The following is a 20,788-nucleotide window of genomic DNA, read 5'->3' as shown; positions in this document are numbered from 1 at the left end:
TAGAAGCAAAATGACAGTTGAAAAAGCGCGAAATTTTTGACATTTCGTTTTTATTTTCGATAAAAATTGAGAGCTGCCAGCATAGAAAAAATAAAAACAAAAGAACTTTGTAGACTTTTTCTCTGGACTGAAATTTAATGGTGTACTTACATTAGTTGCGTTCCTTTGGGAACTACTGCTTAGCATGGTATAAAAAGAGAAGGTATGATCATTAGAAAAAACTCAGTATCGAGAACTGTCAAAACTTATGGCTACTTAAGGTTTTGACAGCCCAGCCCATTGAAATTGTTGTTGTAAACAAATATGTCTTGGAAATTGTTGTTGCTTTTGACTTTGCCAAATGCCAAACGTCAAAACCTTACTACCCCATTTTTTAAGATGGCCTACCTACATTGACCTATTATATATGGACTGCCAGTTCCTCCTCGTTTCCATACAAAATTTTTGAAAACGTGGTTCAATCATTACTAGCGCCTGTGGAAGAAAGCGGTAAATAGAACTCAGTTAGCGTAGCGACATCTTCCGGCAGATCGCTTGAACTACCATTTTTGTGCATAGAAACTATGGCCATCTACATTTTGTTTGCTGTACAAATCAGTAGCATCTGTCTTTTTTGAAGTCTACTTTTTGACGTATTGGAAGAACGAAGAATTCTTTCAGTTTTCAGAAAAAAAGTATGTATTTTAAAATATTTGTGCTAAGAAAAATGTGCAATGAATCATTATGGAAAAAGGTTTTTATTTAAATTCATTAATATTTGAAAGTTATTAAAAATTAGAATTAAATCGTTCAGCCCAAATAATTTTTTCCTTTTTGTTTTTTTTTTCAGATGCAAATTTATCACCTATGGAATCGTGTTGGATGGAAGAAGGGCCAAATGCCCCGCAAACTAGACAGCTCCTGGATCTTTCCCAAAAATAATGACAACATACTTTTTTGCCAGACGATTGATGTCGATAATAGAGCCCACAGACTGTTTTAGGGTTGCTCTATCCAAAGATAAAGAGTTCCTAAGCACGATAAGGCACACAGGAGAGGGCAACATTTATAATGTTAGCGCATTGATTGACTGTCTTAAATCAGCCCAGAACTGTGTTCAAATGCTACGCCAAACTGCCGTGTTCCAACCAAAAGCTCTGTCGGTGAATTGTTTTGACAATGAATACGGACACTATCCAAGTAAATATCGGTTGCTCATTTGGGCTGCTCTCCTCGATGTACCCTGCAACAAGTCAAAATTTTCAGAAATAGTCAAAATGGGAACTCACTCAACAGCTGTTGCATTAAATGCCAGCCTAAAGTTGAAAGATTCAACAGCAAGGCGTTATCTCATAAAAATTTTCTCATGTCTTGGTCATTGGTCGAAGATCTTTGGCATAAGTGACTTTGTCCCGGAATTCATCTTTCCATTTGTGAAGATTTTCTCCAACAGTCTTACTGTTTGCTTTGAAATTATTGCTACAATTCTAACGAATCAATGCCAGTTGTGGTTTGAGTTTCATCCATTGGAGCCCCAAAACTATTTGGGAATGTGTGAAAATATCCTAAATCACTTTGATCCTCAGTTGGTGAAATTCTATTCCAAAACTCAAGTTACAGCGAAAGAATATGCTTGGTCGATTATATCAAATGGATTCTCTGAGATTCTAGATGAAGAGGCAATGGAAATCGAGTTAACATTAGCCGAAGAACACATCAAAGATCAGGACTTGGAATTAATTTCACATAAATATGAAATTGATGATATTTTAAGTGAAGCCGATTACCAACCAATGAGGAATAGTTTAGAAATACGATAAACAAAATCAATGACGGAAAGAAAAAACTTAAGAATGACTTAGAACTTGTAATTATTTATACCTATATAATTTCATGATTTTAAGTTTAACTATAAACTTTTTTTATTTGAAGATACTTCGAGATGATGTAAAAAGTCAAGTAGATGATGGAAAGTTATCGGCTCGTGGTTTAAGTGAAGTGGAATCTTCAATTAGAGATCTAGAACGAGAATTTCAATCTGCACTCAAATGCGAATCATAACGATGGCGCTCCTGATTTAAATATAATTTTTTTTTAACATGCATTTTTTATTTTATTTATATATCTTTTAAATTGTATATTTCAAAAAAATATTAGAATACAAAAACATATTTTTAAAACAAAGTCATACAAAATTTGAGCCCTTAATTAAATGCTTTAAAAATGATTGAAATATTCTAAAAATTGTAAGTTCCAATTTATTATATTAACTAACTTTTATTAAAAAAAATAAATAAATATTACAATAACATTTCAAGGTATACTTGATTCTCCTCCTTTTCTCTTTGTACCCTCAAGTGATTTGACTCCCGTCATTACTGGTACTTTAAAAGCTGCTTTTCGAACCTCAGCAACGGCATCTAGTAATTTTTTTGGTTCAGTTAGAAACCAAATCCAAAGCAACTGACCATTGTGCAACAAGGCATCATTGCTCTGAAACAAATTATTAATTTAAAGTTTATGGTCTAAACAAAATTAAAAAATGTACCATTTTTTCATGAATATTCTCCTGGAATTGAGAACGCAAATGCCGAAAATCAATTTCAAAATGTTTCTTATTCATTTTTGCATTGAAAATTGGTTTGAGTAAGTTTATTTGTTCGAACATGGCCAATTTAACAGGACTTTCATACACATAAGGCTTCAAGATGTTCTCAATTCGATTGCTAAAAATATCATTTTAAAGCTTATCATACAAAATACGAGTATTATTGAAAACTTACAGTTCATTGATTAAATCTAAAACAGACGTATAAGGTTTCTTATTTATCAATGCATTCAAAGCATATTTCAAAAGCCTTCCAAACTTTTCATATTCATACAAACAAGCTTTTGTACATTTTCATTGCATATTTAATTCATCCGAGTTACTAAATCGGTTACGATTTTTTTCCAAATCCAATTGTGTAGTTATCCATATGAGTTCGGCATTCGTAAGTGCATCGGATACAGTTTTTGTAAGCATTTTAACATTCTCAAGTCTCTTGTAGGCTCGGTTGAGTTTTTCTTTTGTATTTTCATAAAGAATAAGCTCCATTTGTTGCTGAGAACGTTGTTTCTGCATCATTTAGAATAGTTTTGTTAGTGCAATTAAAGTGATGATTGTTAATCATTTCTAATTCTCGAGTTTCTTTTCTGAAAATAAATTTGTTTAGAGACTAAATTTTTAAATACAAATTTTAAAATTATTACTTCATATCCGAAATACTGACAATGTGCATTTTAATGATGTCAAGATTATCAATCATCGAATGGGTGGCCCTCGATTTAGCTTTGTCTTTAATAAATTTTTCCATAAAACTTAGGTTTCTAAAAAAAATTTAAGATTATCTTATATTTATTTTTTTTTTAATTTTTTGATTTTAACTTATGTATACTCACAGCTTCCGAATAGTTTCTAGCTGAGAAGATATTTCTTGAATTTCTTGATGATTTTCTTCCAGTTCTACAAAATAATCGATGGGAATAAAATGTTTTACAATTAATGAATGAATTGGTGGATGAAGATTTTTTTAAGAGTAGGAATAAAACAATTTGCTTAATGTAGTCGGTGCAGGTTTTGTGATATAATTAGTAGAATTTTTTCGTCGATGAATCCAGGATCGGTTTTTTCATTTCGATACAGAAAATATTTTGAACTTCCCTATTTTTTAGAAATCTTCCACTAGACGACATTGTTCCGGAAAGAGGACGATGTGATTTACTTGGTTGAATAAACAAGGTGCTGTTCGCTATGAGCTCCCACGAATATTTAATTTAATTGGAAAAGAAGAAAGTCGCAGAATAGAATAAATCCATCCGAAATTTGAATTTTTTACAGCAACCAATGCTTTTCGAGTAAAAGCGAGAACATAAAGTGCAACCATAATCTAATAGAGGGAATGAATTTTGGATTTTTATAAGAGAATCTCAGAAATTATGACTTACCTATTTTTTCCCACGAGTTTCCTCTTAAAGTTCAACTTCAGAAAAATTCAACAAATTTCCAAGATTCTTGATTCTTCTTTAGTCTTTCACAGACATCAAAGCCCAAGACCTTTGATTTTGCTCACAGGGAGGTTAACGAAGAGAGCATTGATTTTTGACATAGGCAAGATTGTTTGTTTATTGGGCTTAGTCATGCCAGCTTCTAGTTTGGTAACAATTTTGTTATGACTTATGAGCTATGCCAGCTGAACATTCAAAGAAAGTTTCCTTTTTAACTGAAATTCAAGTAAAAAAATGAAAAATATTTAAAGGAGAATGCAAGTTAAAAAACATGATGTGGAGAAAACTATTTTGAAGTAGGTACTCTTCACATTCTGCACCATAGGTCTGCTGAGGGAATAATTATTGAATTTATTCTTCCTTCTTCTGGAATGCAAGGAAGTGAATTTATGGCTAGCAGTAAGGGCAATCGATTGTTTTTTTTTCAAGGAGATTGTCCATTTTTGTCAAATGGTTTTCTGAAATGAAAGAATAGAATAAAAATTTAAATTATAAAACTTGGAATAAAATTGTGAAAAGAATATATTAATATATTTTTAATTTTTTGTTACCTTTTTATTCTTGGGAAACATAAAATTTTTGCAAACAATTAAATTGTTTTTTTTTTTTTTTGACAAGCAAAAGTCACAAAACTAGGTGTCAAATTACTATTTCCCGCTACCCTACCAAGGGGCGCCACCATAGCTTGAACCTGGTCCTGGCAGTCCATATATAATAGGTCAATGCCTACCTACCATACCTTGTCTTTTTATACCATGACTGCTTAGTACTTAAAGCTGCTTTGATTTACTTTTTCAATAGAGCAAAAGTAGTTCAAAGTAGTTTTAAGTACTAAATAGTAGATAAATATTCCCAAAGGAACGCAGCTATTACTTTCAAAGCAACAAAAATTGGGGACACAGTTTTTTTGAGAGCCAGAATTACAGGTAGGCATTTGTATCTTTTAACTTATACGTCAAGCTCATTGCTGTCAAGAGAGAATTCATTCGACGAGCGTATTTACCGTGAAAGATAATTTTTTAAATTGCCAAACAAGTCGTTAGTCTTTCAGAAAAATTAAATATTTTGCAAATACTTTTTAGTTTTTAGTTTTGATGTAGATTCTATGTGAAACAAACAAATTTTAAAATACAGCACATTTATGTCGATTTGCATGTGTTTACATTTACCCCAGAATATTTTTCATAATGGGTAAATGTAAACAACGTATTGTGGGGGTAAATATAAACATATATTTTTGCTGAAATTATTGGTTTTAATAAAAAAAAAAAACGTATTTTTAGTCAATTACCATTGCCAAAGTGCCGCGGAGTCCGATTAAAGTAGCCAACACCATAAATTTCAGTGGATGATGTTGCAAAATCGGTCTTTGACGTAAAAAAAAATATGGCGTTCAGAGCTGCTCACAATGCATTTTGGGTGCCTATATAAAGATTCAAAGGAAGAAAACAAAAACTTTTATTGGAATTTGAAACAGTTTTTGTCAAGTACCTTCTTGAACGTTTTTCAAATTGTTATCCATATGTTAAAGAGGAATTTCTATATTTTAAACCACCGTCTACATTTACCCCGAATTTGTAAAAAAACACAAACATGGTGGGGTATTTGTAAACATGCCATATTTGACAGTAATTTAAACAATTTGTATAAGTTTAGTTTAAAGGCTTGGCCACACCGTAGGGTACGCGGTAGCGGTATGGGTAGAGGTAACGGTACTTGTATGAGCAAAATTTCAAACTGACATATCAACGTTCAGATGTGGAATTTTTTTCATACAAATATCGTTACCGCTACCCGTACCGCTACCGCATACCCTCCGGTGTGTCCAAGCCTTAAGGTTTACTTACGCAAATCATCCATTTTGGAAACAAAGGCGGTCTCCTTAAGGCCATTTGGATGTGTTTAGAAGAAGCCTTGTAAATATAAGTTAAAGAAGACCTCCATAAGACCTGTTTGAACCGTTTTAAAGAAGCGGAGCTGAGTCCGACTTCGAGGCAGAAACTGGTCCGAAGGCGGCTCAAATTAGTATGGAAATTAGAATCACCGCGGAGCCGATTTTATATGTATTGGTTTTTTCACCACGATTTCTCCTTCGACTTTGTGTTCATATACAAAAAGTTGCAAGTGTGTGAGTGCAACCCCGTCTTTCGCGGTCGGAGGTCGGAGTGTCTTTTCTGAAGTCCGTTTTCTTGCTTGAAGGGAAGACCTGTTCCAAGAGGTTCTTGTAAGTCAGCTATTACATGAAGCCTCAAGAGGCGCGCCTCTTTTCAAAACTAATGAGTGCAAAAGAGAAAGAAGATAAAACAAAAAATTATCCGACCGGAGAGTCGTGGGCCAAAATTCTGAGACTCTTTTTTGACGTTTCTTTTTCCACTCTTTCTTTTTTCAACATTCCCTTTCTTTTCTTTTTGCTTCTTGGTGGAATACAACAACAACAATACTTAAATCAAAAGAGAAATGTCAAATTTGAGTCTTTGACTCAAGAGGCATCGTGTAATAGTACGCGCCTCACAGAATGATTATCAAAAGAAAATTCGAAAAAAGAGTCAAGCCTCTTGAGGCTTCATGTAATAGCTGACTAAGTATGCAATGTTTTCATCTCTCAAGTATGCAATGTTTTTCAACAATAAGTATGCAAAGCTTCTATCCTGCAGATATGCAATGTTTGTAACACTTTAGAAAAAAACATTGCATTTTTATGTGAGGTTTCAATTAGCTCCCTTTTTGCCACTCATCTTTAATATTCGAGTATGGTCTACTGGTAAGGTGCTGGCTTGGTATGCAGAGAGGTACGTGGGATCGATTCATAAGACTTGTCCTTCTTCTTAAAAAAGTCAAAAAATAGCTTGCATTGACAATTATGAAAGCTAAATTGTTACTTGGGTTGTTTATATTTATAAAGAAGAATATTGCCATCATTTCATATTTGCATTTGAAGATACCATTTAAGTTGTTCCGTGAAAACATATAAAAATCTAAAGTCGAAAGAAAAAAAAGACATGAAATTGTTTACATTTACCCACATTGACCCTAATCCATTTTTTTTTTTTTTTTTTCAAATCCAACACTTCAACTGCAACTTCACACAGTTGCAACTTTTCTTCAAAAATTAAATTTCGCTTTACAAAAACAAACGTCAAAACAATAACAAAAAAAATTAAAGAAAGAGAACGAAAACTGAGAAATTGAATCCAAAAAAATTTCCGACTCAGAAATCTCAGAAAAAAAGTGAGCGCTCTGCTGAGATTTTTTGTCTCACTTAAAAAATCTCTGAGCCCTCAGGGAAAATAAATTTTCTTTTTCAATTGGTTTTTATTTAATTTTAAAGCCTAGTACATAGCTGGAGCGAAACGAAAAATTTTGAAGTCTTCAAAGTACACAGCGAACATGTTGACGAAAAAATACCATCGGGTAGTATAGCAAATCCAAATTTTGTATGGAACCAAAAATCAAATACAAAACTTGGTAATTTCTGTAAATCTTCTATAAATTTATTAACCAAGCTTATCCGAAAAACAAGCTTTCTTCGGTTAAGTTTTTTTTAACAGTATTTAAACAACTTATTAGAAGTTGTTAAACAAGTTCGAACTTTAATAATATTTTCTTTTATTTAAAATTATTTTGTCAAATTCATAATAGTTTTGATCATTTTTTTATTTCGACAAAATTTTTTGATGTTATTTTTCTCGTAGCAAAAAAGGAATTTTTATTTTTTTTAATTTTTCATTTCCTAAAAACTTAAGGCCTCTACTGTATTTTGTAGAGTTTTATCGTTAAATAATTTTTCGTCAAAAGTACTGCCATCATTTATGTTTTCTTTTTTTTTGACAGCTGTTAAATTTCCTACAGTGGGGTGCAATTCCAACAAGTTTCTTTGTATTTGTATTTGTAGTTTGTACCATTCCATCAGTGATAATTTTTTTTGTTGTAAATTTTGTATTCTGTGGTGGTACGTGTTGGTGTCGTCTGCCGTGTTTACAGGCAATTTTTTGTATTCTAGATTTAAAGCGATATAATGATATTATTAATTAATTATAATTAAATTATTAAAATAAAACAAGCAAAATATTTTATCAAACAAAGTATAACAGAATTAAACATGGAACAATTCGGCTGGTATTCTCGAGGTTTCTTGGTGATTTGTCTTCTTCAAATCGGATTTATTGGTAAGAATAAATTAAATTCTGTTATCCGGCCTAAAAAAATTGTTTATGTTAATGCAGGTTATTGACCTGAGCCGGCTCTTACACATAAAAAATATCTTTGATAATTCACAAATGAATTAATTAAATTAAAAATTCAATTTTATTTTAATAACTATGTACCTAATTCATTGAAGTAAGTGAATTTTTGTTTTTGTTCTTCTTTTTGAGATTTCCAAAATGCTAACATGCAGATTTAGCTTTGATTTATGATAACCCTAGAAGTGACCCCCGGCTAAGATTTTTTTGTTTTGTTATCTGAGGAAACAATTTAACATTTAAACAACGTGTCATGAATATTAGGTACTTTGTAAGCTGCAACGATAAGCAATAAGAGATTAGGGAGGTACCTACCTACTTTTAGAATCCTGTGCTGATTTGATAAAAATAAACATAGGATAAACAAAATTTAAACATCTTTGTTCAATCATTGTGTAGTTAAAAAAAATTGATAGCTGTTATAGTGATAAATCCAGAAACAATGGACACTCGGTAGTATTTTTTTGATTAAATTGTTGCAAAGTTAAATTGCAACATTGAATATTTTTTTTGAATCGAAAAACTTTTGGATCAAACTAATGACAGACCAGTGTTGCCAAAAACTATGATTTATCATAGTTTTCATGAATTCTGAACTCAAATCATGATTTTTTTCTCAAATCATGATTTTTTTTTATTTCCTAAGCAATTAACTTCAGAACATTAATCTATTAGCATCTATAGCAATATTCATAGTTCTTTCATAAGTTGTTATTTTCTTGCTTCTAAGAAAGACTGAAGTTCATCTTACTCATAGACAATTTAGACCCACTTCTATATAATTTTTCTTTGGAAAAGAACTGCTTCTAACCTGGGTAGTAACTTTAGACTCCAGACTAAGGCCCAATTTATTGACTCTCCATTAAACTTAAATCGCCATTAAAAAAGGGAATTTTAAAATTAAAAACTAATTTCGTTTAATTCAGTCTCTTTTAAGGATTTTTTTGAAGTTTGGCATCATTAACTAATTGAGCATTAAATTTAAAAGTAGTTTTAGTTAAAACACCAAATTCGACCTTTTAAGAGGGATTTTTAGAGCTAATGGAGGTTTTAAACAGAATTTCTATTTATTCACTCTCCATTAGCTTTAACTGTCATTTTAATTATTGTTTCATTATTTATTTGAAAATTTGTGCGTCAATTAAGATATCAATCATTTCAAAAAGCATGAAATATGGATAATTGTCTTGGATATTAATTGGATTTATGTGAAGGATGAAGAAAATTCGCTTGAACCCAAACGATGGCTTAATTTTGTTAAACCAAACCATCGTTGGTTTGAAATTATTTGAACGGGTGTGGAGTAGATAAAGCTCAAGACTAATTTAATTTTATAAGCCTAACATGTGTTTAAAATTTATGATGTGAAATGGTCAACTGCTCATTAAATAAGGCTTTTATGCATTTGTATCAATGCGAATTTCTATTGCCGATTTTGTGGGTGTATCCCTTTTGTATGCTACAGCTAACGTTAGGTGGGCCATTGTCAATTGTCACATCTATTAGAACAGCTACTCAAATTAAAAAAAAATACGGTTGCCGTTGCTGTGCTGCATAATATTTTCATCTTATGGTCAGCCTTTATCATAAATTGCATTCGTGATGTGATCGACTGTTACAATTACTTTTCGCCTGGCTTTTCCGGCTATTATTTAAAACATTCCTTAACTCGTTGTTTTACTTTCCGATAGCATGTAACGCATATTTAATTTTAGAGAACTGATGCACATATATATCACTCTTAAAAGTATCTACATATATTCTATTATACGCGCTTCTTCATCATTTTAAACAAGAAAACAAAAATCAAATCTCTTTTATTTAAAAAATTATTAGATTCTGACAGATCTATTTTCAAAATAAATAAAAAATCCTTGGGATTTTTTTAAAATAGTTTTAAATTTAAAGTTTTCATTGACAACAAAGAATTTAACTAAAGAAGAGTGAATAAAATGAATATTTAATGGAGTCTCCTTAATGGCGTAAATAGTTTAATAACGCTTTTAACTAAAACGACAAAATCTAATATTTAATGGAGGCTCAATAAATTGGCCCTAAGTTAATTAAAATCGCTTTTAAAATATGACTATGAATATGGCCCATTACCATTATCTATATTGTTCAGTACCAAGTACACTTAAGTAATAAAAACTGAAAAGTACAAACTTAAAAAAATATTTTAAAATTTTGCCTTAATGTTGTTTTATTTTTCCCAAATTTTTTATTTTCTTTATTTTATTTTTTCTCAAATCATGATCAAAAATCATATTTTTTTATTTTTTCATTCGACAACAACTTAGTAGAGTTAAACCTTGCCCAGATTTTTGCACTAGATTTGGATTTTTTTTTTTTGACTTGGTCCGTTTCAGCTGTGAAACCTCCATATAAGAATCATTTATTTTCAAAACATGATAAGTAACATATTGGCACCTCTCCGAGAACTTAGACCCCCAAGATGTCCCTTATGTAATGGCGGGCCACTCACGGTCCCACACCTTGCCTCCAACTGTGAATAAATAAAAAGAACCCTATCATCTCATGGCATCAATGAACCGATGCACATAGGGGTATTTAGTCAATTTAGGCGGACAAAACACGAAATTTTAAACTGATCCAAACGTAAAAAATCAACATCCTACTAAAAGTAGATAACTTGCTTAGCATTTTCTTATAGTTTTAAAATTGATTATCCCTTCAGGTGACTAACAGCAGCGATCTAGAGTTCAAAGTTTTCAACCCAAAGATAAAATTAATTTTTTTTTTTGTAATTAAGCGACTGTGCTTAAGTAAGTACTTTTTTTTTAAGTACTTAAGGCCTCTACTGTACTACTCTACTCCATATAAGAATCATTTATGTATTTTCAAAACATGATAAGTAACATATTCGCACTTCTTCGAGAACTTAGACCCCCAAGATGTCCCTTATGTAATGGCGGGCCACTCACGGTCCCACACCTTGCCTCCAACTGTGAATAAATAAAAAGAACCCTATCATCTCATGGCATCAATGAACCGATGCACATAGGGGTATTTAGTCAATTTAGGCGGACAAAACACAAAATTTTAAACTGATCCAAACGTAAAAAATCAACATCCTACTAAAAGTAGATAACTTGCTTAGCATTTTCTTATAGTTTTAAAATTGATTATCCCTTCAGGTGACTAAGAGCAGCGGTCTAGAGTTCAAAGTTTTCAGCCCAAAGATAAAATAAATTTTTTTTTTTGTAACTAAGCGACTGTGCTTAAGTAAGTACTTTTTTTTTAAGTGGATGTAGAAAAAAGTTTTTATGGAATATTGATAAGGAGATACAAAACTGTCTATTAGATGTTGTATTACTTTATAAATAAAAAAGTGATATGTTGAATCTTAATAAAAATTAATCGTAAAAAAACTAAATTTCTGTGTTGGTAAGGAGATAAGTTATACAATTTCACATTATTGTGTGTTAAAATTTTATGTTTTCTAAAGGTTAAACTCTTATCTAATTGAATCTGTAAAAAAAATGTGCAACTAAGTGCAACTTCGACACATTTGCCCTTCTTAAAGATTTTAGGTTTTGAAAAATGGTTACCTTGTATTCAGCATCCATATTTAAAGTTTTTTTTAAAGATTCAACTTCTTGAGTTACAGAACCTGAATCCTTATAATTTTTCCTAAATTTTAAGACCTTTATCTTGGCGATACCATAAATAGAACTCCATTTATAAGCGCTTTAACAAACCATTGGGATCCATTCTTGACACTTTTTTGTTTGATCAAAAAGTGGTTTAGGAAGAAAAATGTTTTCATTGAAATCAACACTTAAAACACTTAATTCCAGTACTAAATACAAGCTTTTACCTTGTTGATGAAGATAAACCGGAAAAATAATTTTGTCCGCGTAAAATTGGCAAATACCCCTATGTGCGATGTTGGAACTCCTAAAATCGCCATCCATAGGCAACATTAAATTAATATATTCCGTTCTTAAAGCCTTAAATATTTATAGAAATGTATAACCTTGAATTATTTAAGCATCAATTATTATTTTTATTATGTAATTATGTTTGTTCAAAATTAATTTAAAACCGTTTAGCCTTTAGCCCTGGTAGCTATCGCTTTTCAAGTGTTATTTTTGCAATGTAATAAACTTATAATAATAATAAAAACAGTCAAAGTCACACCCTATGAAATTAAAGAAGTAATTGAGAACACAATCCTCACAACAACAATGAGTTTTTAGGAAACGGATAAAGTCACTCTTTTAAGCCAAACATTAATTTCTTGCATAAAAAAACGTGATTATTTTCTTTAAAAACTTAATTTTTCTCTCGACTATACAGAACTGTGGAGTAATATTAAAACACTTGATGTGAAAGATGATAAATAAAAAACTAAATGTTCTTTTAGCCCTGAGTCAAATTTCCATTAATTTGCATCTCTGAATGTTTATTTATTTTTTTTTCCTATATTGTGTTGTAATTGTCAACTATATATTAAAAATAATTTTGTTTAAACTAGAGTTTTTCTCATATTTGAACTACAAGGACAAGATACATTTTATGAAAATCAGTTGAGAATTGACAGAAAAAAAAATTAAACACTACAAAATGCAGCGTTTTTATGTCAAAATATCCACCCTAACCCTCTGCTTGTTTTGTACCTAAATATTCGAATTTTTGGTTGGGTCGTTTTAATTTTTCTTTTGCCAGTCAACTTCAATCAATTTTCATAAAGAGGATCTTATTGAATTTGGATTTTTTTTTTTATAGTTTGAGTATACAGGGTGTCTCAAAAGTAATGGTTCAAACGAAATATGCTGATAGGCCAACTTAAAGGCTCTAAGAATTTGGTAACTTCTTCATCCTAAATCCTAACGGTTTTCAATTAAGTAGTTTTTGTAAAATTTCGAAAAATTCCTAAATCGCATCAGTATTTTGCTTCCTTCGCTCATACTTGATTTTTGTTTTTTACAATTCTTTCGCTGAAACATTGTCTTATAATTGGAAACAAATAATTAATAAAAATATTTTTTATTTCATACAATTTTTCGCTACAAATTAACTAATTGCAAGTTATATAAAAACTCAATTTCTTACTTTTATTTGAAAGCAACATCCTAAAAAAATTGTATTGGAGTTTTTTAAAAAAGTATAAAAGTTTCCATATTTGAAGTTAAACCGAAAGATATTACAATTTAAATTTAGTAGCTTTTGTTTAAAAATAAATAAACAAACAACAGTTCGAAAAAAATGTTTATTTTTGTTTGAAAAAAACATGTTTTTTTTTTTAATTTAAATTGTAATATCTTTCTTTTAGTCGGGTCTTGTGTCGCCAGATTGTTTCATCGAAAGATACACTTTTATCGTGTTTTCTCTTCTTTATTACCTATTAAAATTTGGTATTCTTCACTTCAGAAGATTCATCATAGGTTTCATCGTTGGTTGCATGAGATCATCAAATTACCTCATCGAACCAGGTACCAGGAGGTTTTTTGAGTTAACTGTGCTGACAATGTGTTAGCGTTTCAACTATCCTCGATACTTTGGGCTGGTCACCAGCCTGCCAGTGGCCTGCTTTTTAGCAAACGAAAAAAGATCTGCCAGTCCCTTGTTATGTTTTTTTTTAATTTTGCCTTGTGAGTCTTCCCCTTATAACAAATTCATATCCAAAAATGATAACCTGCCTGTCCACGGTAATGAAGTTTTATGAGTTTCTTAAAATATACGTACTTTCCACGTAGAAATCGAAAGGTCGTTTTTATTCCGTTTGTAGGGATCCTAATAAATCTGTCAGTTTCCGCAGAAACCCAAAACTCGTAGGGACATATAATTTTTTTTAAGATTTAAAGACTTGTTTAATCGCTACACGTGGGGTATATTAGTTAAAAATGCATGTTCTGTCAGAATTATATTTTCAGTCTCTATTTTCCCTTAATTTTATTTAGTTGTAGTGTTATGTAATAAAACTTATCAACATATTGTAATCACATAGATTTTTCCCTTTCTAGCCCCCTCACAGCAACAACTCATTCCATATGGCACGCAACAATTTTTCGAATATCAAAATAAAGTTTCCGTGACTGATCTCCACAATCTCAATTCCAAAGATACAATCTCATATACACTAACTCTAACTGCTACCGTACGTTCAATATGGCATCGTGATACAACTCAATTGCTTTTAATAACTCTTCACAAACCAAAAATCCGTACCTCGAATGAACAGCAAAATGTTCCAAAAATAATCGACAAACCTTACTATGTGGTTGTGGAAGATGGTAAAGTAATTGAGTTATTAGCTGATCGCAGTCGAGATGCATATCTATTAAATCTACGACGCAGCATTGCAAGTTTCTTTAATTTCCATTATGAAAATGGTCCTGTACCAGAAATTGATGTCTCCGGTGAGTGTATTGCCTTTTACTTGGCCAAATCGTCAACAAAATATGAAAAAATCAAATCCGATTGCAGTAATTGGGATCTCAAAGTTACCTATAGATCGGAACTTCCATTAGGTAAGTGCTAAAGAAAACAGTGTGATATTCCTTCTTATTCCTAAAAGTAGATATAGAAGTTAGTCTTCCTTCAGGTGTGGATATGAAACCTTCGCTCAAAATAGAATATGATTTAGCTCAAGATGGTAGTTTGCTTAAATTACGATCTCATGAATCACATTCCATAGCATTGCATGCTAAACCAGACGCTGGCAGTCGTGTTGAATCGGAAATTATTCTTAAGCATGTTGCTGGTTCAGCTGTTGGGCAGTTAAAGTTTGACACTTTGAATGATACTATTTCAAGTTTGGAAGACTTTAGAGCCTATGAGATGCCAGCAGAGGTGGATGGCCAAACGAGTGAAATAAAAGGAATAACGGTAAATACACTAAAAAAAAAAAATACATAAAAGAAAATTTTATCAAAGTAGCTTAAAAAATTATTTTTCTATTATTCTTGATCTTCTCTTTACCAATGTATACGATAATTTTGTGTTAGAGGAGACTTCATCTATTATTACAAACAAAAAAAGTATTTTTCATAGAACGTTTAAACTCATGTTTTTATAGTGATTAAACTTGTCCAAACATTAATGAGAAAAAATTCGTCTTTGAATTTAAAAATGCTGATTATGTTAAAATTAACTTGTTTTTGAGTGATTTTGATTGGTTTTTTAATTCTTTAACGATTAATAACAAAGCGCTTGAGTTTTCTACCATTTTACATATTTTACATAAAAGTAGTGACTTCTAGCAAAGTACCTCCTTGGTATGATAAAATATTAATTTACTTGAAAAACCGAAAAAATAGAGCTCATCGAAAATGGATTGCCTCTGATAACACAAACGATTGTAACACTTTTTTGAGCTATAATGTTGAATTTAAAGTGCGCGACAAATTATGCTATGATCAATATATTTTTAAAACACATGTTTTAAAGTGTGTTTTGGTTATAAGAAAAAATCTTCGTTATTTTTATAAATTTGTCAACCTAAAACGAAATGTGTTTAACTATCTTATGGCAATGTATTTCGAAAATAGCGTATGCACTCAAAGAAACCCTTTACATTTGACGAAAATAATTTCAATCATAATTTGGGAAGTAACTCCAATTTTGGTTTTATGGCTATTTCTATGGTAGACCTTCTTAGGGAACTGAAATCAATTGATATAAGATAAAACTGTGGTCCCGATGGCATTCCATCATTGTTCCTCCGTAATACTGCTGATAAGATTGCTAAGCCCTTACTTAAACTATTCACACATAAACTTTCTAGTGGCATTTTTCCTAACACATGGCAAAATTCATACCTATTCTTTAAAACGGTGATAGGTCAAATATACAAAATTATCGGGGAATTACAATACTCTCGGCTATTCCCAAGCAATTTGAAAAAATGTTAACTGATACGCTTAGTATAGCACTAAAATCGGTAATAAGTGAGCATCAGCCAGCATGGTTTCTATAAGGATAAATCCACAATCACCAATCTAGGTGATTATAAATCCCATATTCTTTTAGAAATGGAAAAGGGCAACCAGGTTGATGTAATATACACCGACTTTAGCAAAGCTTTCGACAGAGTGGACCTTCTTAAGTTGAAAAAATACGGTATTCATTCAACTATAATAAATTTTCACCCTTGCTTTGGAGTATTGTTGTTGATGAACTACTAGAAAATCTAACTTCCCTAGGTATACGATGTCTCGGTTTTGCCGATGATATAGTAATAATAGCCAGTGGGAAGTTTGAAGAAACTCTTTGCGATATTATTCAAGGAGGATTGAAAAACATTGGGAAATGGTGTCTATCGGCAGGACTTAACATCAATCCTACCAAGACAACAATTATACCATTTACCAAAAAAAGACTTCTTCCCCGTATGAAACCTATACGGTTAGCTGGAGAAGTAATAGAAACACAGAAGGAGGTTAAGTATCTAGGTATCACACTAGACAGTAAACTCCTCTGGAACAAACACGTAGAAATAACCACTGGTAAAGCTACGAAAGCCTTAATGATTTGCAAAAGATTAGCAAGCAATTCATGGGGCTGCAAACCATACATCCTAATATGGATGTACACTATGATGGTAAGACCTATAATTACCTATGGTGCGGTGGCTTGGCACAAAAGAACCGATCTTGCAACAACTATTAAATCACTAGATAAAGTGCAAAGACTCGCATGTGTCTGCATCACCGGGGCTATGAGAACATGCCCTACAGCAGCAATGGAGGTTATTCTTGATTTAACTCCACTTCACCTTATTATTGAAAGTGCTGCTAAGGGAGCTATCATGAGATTTGCCAAGGAAGGAACTGGGGCTGGAAAATGCATAGGCAGCAGAGAAAGAGAATTCCTGTCCAGATCCTCAGAAGAAAACTTCCTTGACTTTCCAAGAGATGCAATGGTCACAAATTATAACTTTGTGAAAAACTACAGTATACATCTCAGTAGTAAAAAAGATTGGGTAGGTGAATCTATCAACTACTCTTTTAAAGAAAATACACTCAAATGGTACACAGACGGGTCGAGAACAGCGGAAGGTACAGGGGCAGGCGTTTTTGGGCCTAGTACCAAACTCTCCGTACCTATGGGTCAATCCCCAAGTATCTTTCAAGCTGAGGTAAATGCCATTGTAAAATGTGCAGAAATAAACCTCGAATTAAATCACCGAAATAAAAACATTGCCATTATGTCTGATAGTCAAGCTGCCCTAAAAGCACTTAAATCCTATGAAATCAACTCCAAGCTAGTATTGGAGTGTATAGGAAAACTTAACGAACTTGGCAAAATAAACAAAGTCACTCTCCACTGGGTACCTGGGCACGTTGGTGTCCAGGGTAACGAGGAGCCGGACTCCTTAGCAAAAACGGGAGCAAATTCCCCTTTAATGGGACCCGAACCGTATTGCGGAATAGGAGAAAATGTAATTAAAAATAAAATAAAACTAGACGAGGAGTCCGGGAGAGCAAAAAACTGGGCAGAACTACCAAAACTGAGACAAGCGAAAATGCTCCTCGGGAACTACAACCGAGAGCGTTTCAAATCATGTATCAGTCTAAGTAGGAACAATCTCAGGTTAATCACTGGGCTCCTCACTGGCCACTGTAAGTTAAGAAGGCACCTACATATTTTGGGCTTAGTAAATAGTGCAATATGTAGATTCTGTAGCGAAAAAAAAGAAATACCAGACCACATCCTGGGTAGTTGCAATGCACTAATACACCAAAGATTTAAACACATGGGTCGCTACCAAGGATAAATTGCACTCTTTGAAAATACATCAATTTCATGAAAGGAATTAGGTTAGAGGAGGAGCTATAAAATGAGGTACTAACTCATTTAGCTTAATAGGGGGGTACAATAGATCTTACAGGTCGCAGTACATCTTATACCCCAAATATCAATCAATCAATCAAACTATAATAAATAAAAAACTAACTTTTAAACAAAAATTTGACAAAATACACTCTAAAAGTATGTGCATGCTTAGGTTTGTTAAAGAAAGATCAATTGAATTTAACGACCCCTATATCACTAAAGCCATTTATTGTTCCTTGATCTACCCTTTGTTAGAGTATTAATGCTTTAAGAATAAAATTTTGGCAAAAAGGTAGAGGAAGAATATAAACTATAACTATGAAAACAATTTATTCTTGAATAACCTTTTACGTACATTTATTTAATAGCTCGCTGGAGAAATATCCGCTCACAAAAATGAACTGACCGAAGAAAACATTGGCAAAGAATCCACAGCTCTTCTTTTAGTTAAACTCCTGCCTCTTGCAAGAATTACAAACACTGAAGAAATCATTAAGATTCTTGAAGCTCATAAATCGATCAGAAGTCAAATAATTGATCTCCTTGGAGCAACACAAACAATCCACGCCCACAATGCATTTTTCAAAGTCTTCAATATGGAAAATAAAGAAAATGTAGACATAATAGAGAAATATCTTCAAGCCTTGTCAGTGGGTACTCATCCAGATAGAGCAATCATTGAAGATCTATTTGCAAAAATTAATGGTCAGACAATAGAAGACTCCAAATTAAAAGACACCCTGATTCAAACAACAGCTTCGTTAGCACGCCAATCAACTTTTGGCGAAGGTGATGAATTGGTATCAAAAATAAGAAAGTATCTCCTTAACGAGCTGACAATAAAATGCACCTCCACTGAATGTAAAACGCAGTACATTCGTGCTCTTCAAAATCTCCAAGATATCACCACTGTTCCTGTCCTTCTTAAACTTGCCACCGAAGGTGATGTTAAGGTTTCGGTTACATCATTGCAAGCTCTACGTAGTTTCCCCATCAAATATTTCTCAAATGAAGATAGTAAAATCTTTGAGTCTATATTCTTTCAAACCAAGAAAAAATATGACTCTAGTGCGAGAACATTGGCACTTGATATAATTTTAGATATGAAACCAAATAAAGAACAACTCGGTCAACTACTTAATTATTTAGGTTCGAATGATCGTCAATTCGAAGTTAAGACTTATCTTTTGCAAAAACTTCGAATGATTAGCGAAAAGTGTCCCAGATTTACGGCACTTCTCAAAGTTTGTTTATCGGAAAAGCCAGCTATCAACAATTATCATGTCATCGGACAAAAGGGTCTAACAACTGCATTACATAGAGTTTTAACAAAGAGTCCGGCATTTAATGAAAGTCTACTTAGTATTCAGGAAATAAATCAAGGTGTATTGAAGAGAGGTAGTGTGGAAATGATTCTTGGAGCAGGACGTGAACAAATTAGTACTTTTAAGGTGAGAAATTGAATTTTGTGATTTCTCAAAGCTTATTATTTCATTTATTTCAAGCTCGGTATTTATACAAGTGGATTAAATTCTTTTGTTGGAGAGTCCAGCAGCGAAGAAGGAGTTGGCGATGATGAAGAAGAAGAAGATAGTCCAGTGACAGCTGGTATGGAAATATCCGTTCAAGGTGTTCTTTTGCGTCCACTGGTATTTTTCAATGGCCAAACTGAATTAATGGGTCATGTATGGAGTGGTACAGCATCTGAACCAACTCCAGCATTTCTCGCAACGACTTTGGTTCAAGATCATGAACATTATGTGATGTTATCGAGTGGTTCCACTGTGTATCTGCAAGTGTTGGGTGCCAAATCAATTGATTTGAATGGTCAAGTGCAATTCAGTTTGTGGAATCGTAATGCCCATACAGAAATCAATCAGATGTAAATATTCTCAATCTACCTTTGCAAAAACATGTTAATTTTATTGTTTTTAATTTTTGCAGTGCTGGTACTGGAGTAGTTGGTTCGATGGTTGTGGGAACATCGTTTGCAAAATTAGAAAATAAATTTTCACTTACAACAGAGCCAAAGATAAGTCTTATTGCTGATAGTGATTTCTATTCAGATATGAAACTTTGCATTCAATTAGGAAGACCAGAGAGTTCATTATGGTGAGTATTTATTTTATTGTAGATTCTTTCCAAAATAAGCATATATTTGTTTTCTTTTTGCAGGCATCAACATAACAAATCCGTTATACTAACAGATGAATCTCCATATAGCAAAAAAATTACTTCAAAAGTGGAACACAAATTGCCTGGAAGTACATTAGCTTTAAATCAGAAAAACAATGAAATGTGTAACATGATCTTTCCATCGTAGTAAGAACACATATAAATTTAAATGAATAGTCACAAATACACAAAAGTAGATAGAACTTCAAATTCTTCCTCTCTTAGTTGTTAACAATTTATACACAGACAATTTTTATAAATACAGCATTATCGAACAAATTTTTTTTGATAATTATATTTTTATATATTGAAATAAATAATTTAAAACAAAATTTTAATATTAGATACTGTTTTGTCGCCCGAAAATGCTAAATTCTAAAACCTTCAATTGGTGTCGAAAGATTTATTTTATGCTAAAACTGATCTCTGATTGGTGTACTTGAACTGAAAACAATGTTGATTTCGTCAAAAACTTTTTATAATGTAAAAGTAATACTTTGGAAACCACAAGGATGGTGGCTCCAATTATTGAAAATTTAATA

The 20,788-nt window shown here is 32.1% G+C and overlaps 2 protein-coding genes and 2 long non-coding RNA genes across 9 annotated transcripts; 2 read left to right on the top strand and 2 right to left on the bottom strand.

Annotated features, from left to right (window-relative positions):
• The first annotated feature begins 452 nt into the window (after window positions 1-452).
• Window positions 453-2,199, top strand: LOC129907994 (TBC1 domain family member 31-like). Of its 2 annotated transcripts, none has more exons than XM_055984408.1 (3): window positions 453-674; window positions 830-1,846; window positions 1,912-2,199. In XM_055984408.1, the coding sequence occupies exon 2, from the start codon at window positions 921-923 to the stop codon at window positions 1,797-1,799; it is 879 nt and encodes a 292-aa protein (XP_055840383.1). In that variant the 5' UTR covers window positions 453-674; window positions 830-920; the 3' UTR covers window positions 1,800-1,846; window positions 1,912-2,199. The 2 variants fall into 2 exon arrangements, with proteins under 2 accessions (XP_055840383.1, XP_055840414.1); XM_055984439.1 differs by having other exon boundaries at window positions 667-733.
• A 24-nt stretch (window positions 2,200-2,223) lies between these two features.
• LOC129908173 (uncharacterized) lies at window positions 2,224-4,662 on the bottom strand. 3 transcript variants are annotated; one of them, XR_008771239.1, is made up of 8 exons: window positions 4,578-4,662; window positions 4,331-4,484; window positions 3,967-4,241; window positions 3,421-3,908; window positions 3,232-3,348; window positions 2,763-3,174; window positions 2,528-2,705; window positions 2,224-2,472 (listed from the first exon to the last, which is right to left on the bottom strand). It is a non-coding gene; the product is annotated as an uncharacterized LOC129908173 (long non-coding RNA). The 3 variants fall into 3 exon arrangements; XR_008771243.1 differs by having other exon boundaries at window positions 4,347-4,484; XR_008771233.1 differs by having other exon boundaries at window positions 3,967-4,484.
• A 3,259-nt stretch (window positions 4,663-7,921) lies between these two features.
• Window positions 7,922-20,584, top strand: LOC129906555 (microsomal triacylglycerol transfer protein). Of its 3 annotated transcripts, none has more exons than XM_055982468.1 (7): window positions 7,922-8,192; window positions 14,258-14,764; window positions 14,821-15,122; window positions 18,440-19,522; window positions 19,577-19,953; window positions 20,016-20,183; window positions 20,247-20,584. In XM_055982468.1, exons 1-7 carry the CDS (start codon window positions 8,126-8,128, stop codon window positions 20,392-20,394), a joined length of 2,652 nt encoding a protein of 883 aa, XP_055838443.1. In that variant the 5' UTR covers window positions 7,922-8,125; the 3' UTR covers window positions 20,395-20,584. The 3 variants fall into 3 exon arrangements, with proteins under 3 accessions (XP_055838443.1, XP_055838372.1, XP_055838520.1); XM_055982397.1 differs by having other exon boundaries at window positions 14,815-15,122; XM_055982545.1 differs by having other exon boundaries at window positions 7,923-8,192; window positions 14,839-15,122.
• LOC129908362 (uncharacterized) lies at window positions 8,113-8,805 on the bottom strand. Its single transcript, XR_008771273.1, has 3 exons — window positions 8,583-8,805; window positions 8,352-8,486; window positions 8,113-8,222 (listed from the first exon to the last, which is right to left on the bottom strand). It is a non-coding gene; the product is annotated as an uncharacterized LOC129908362 (long non-coding RNA).
• Window positions 20,585-20,788: the final 204 nt, after the last annotated feature.

Source organism: Episyrphus balteatus, chromosome 1, assembly GCF_945859705.1.
Source record: "Episyrphus balteatus chromosome 1, idEpiBalt1.1, whole genome shotgun sequence".
In the NCBI taxonomy this organism is placed as follows: Eukaryota; Metazoa; Arthropoda; class Insecta; order Diptera; family Syrphidae; genus Episyrphus; species Episyrphus balteatus.
The sequence above is the reverse complement of the archived record's forward strand: the minus strand, read 5'-3'. Positions and strand labels throughout refer to the sequence as shown.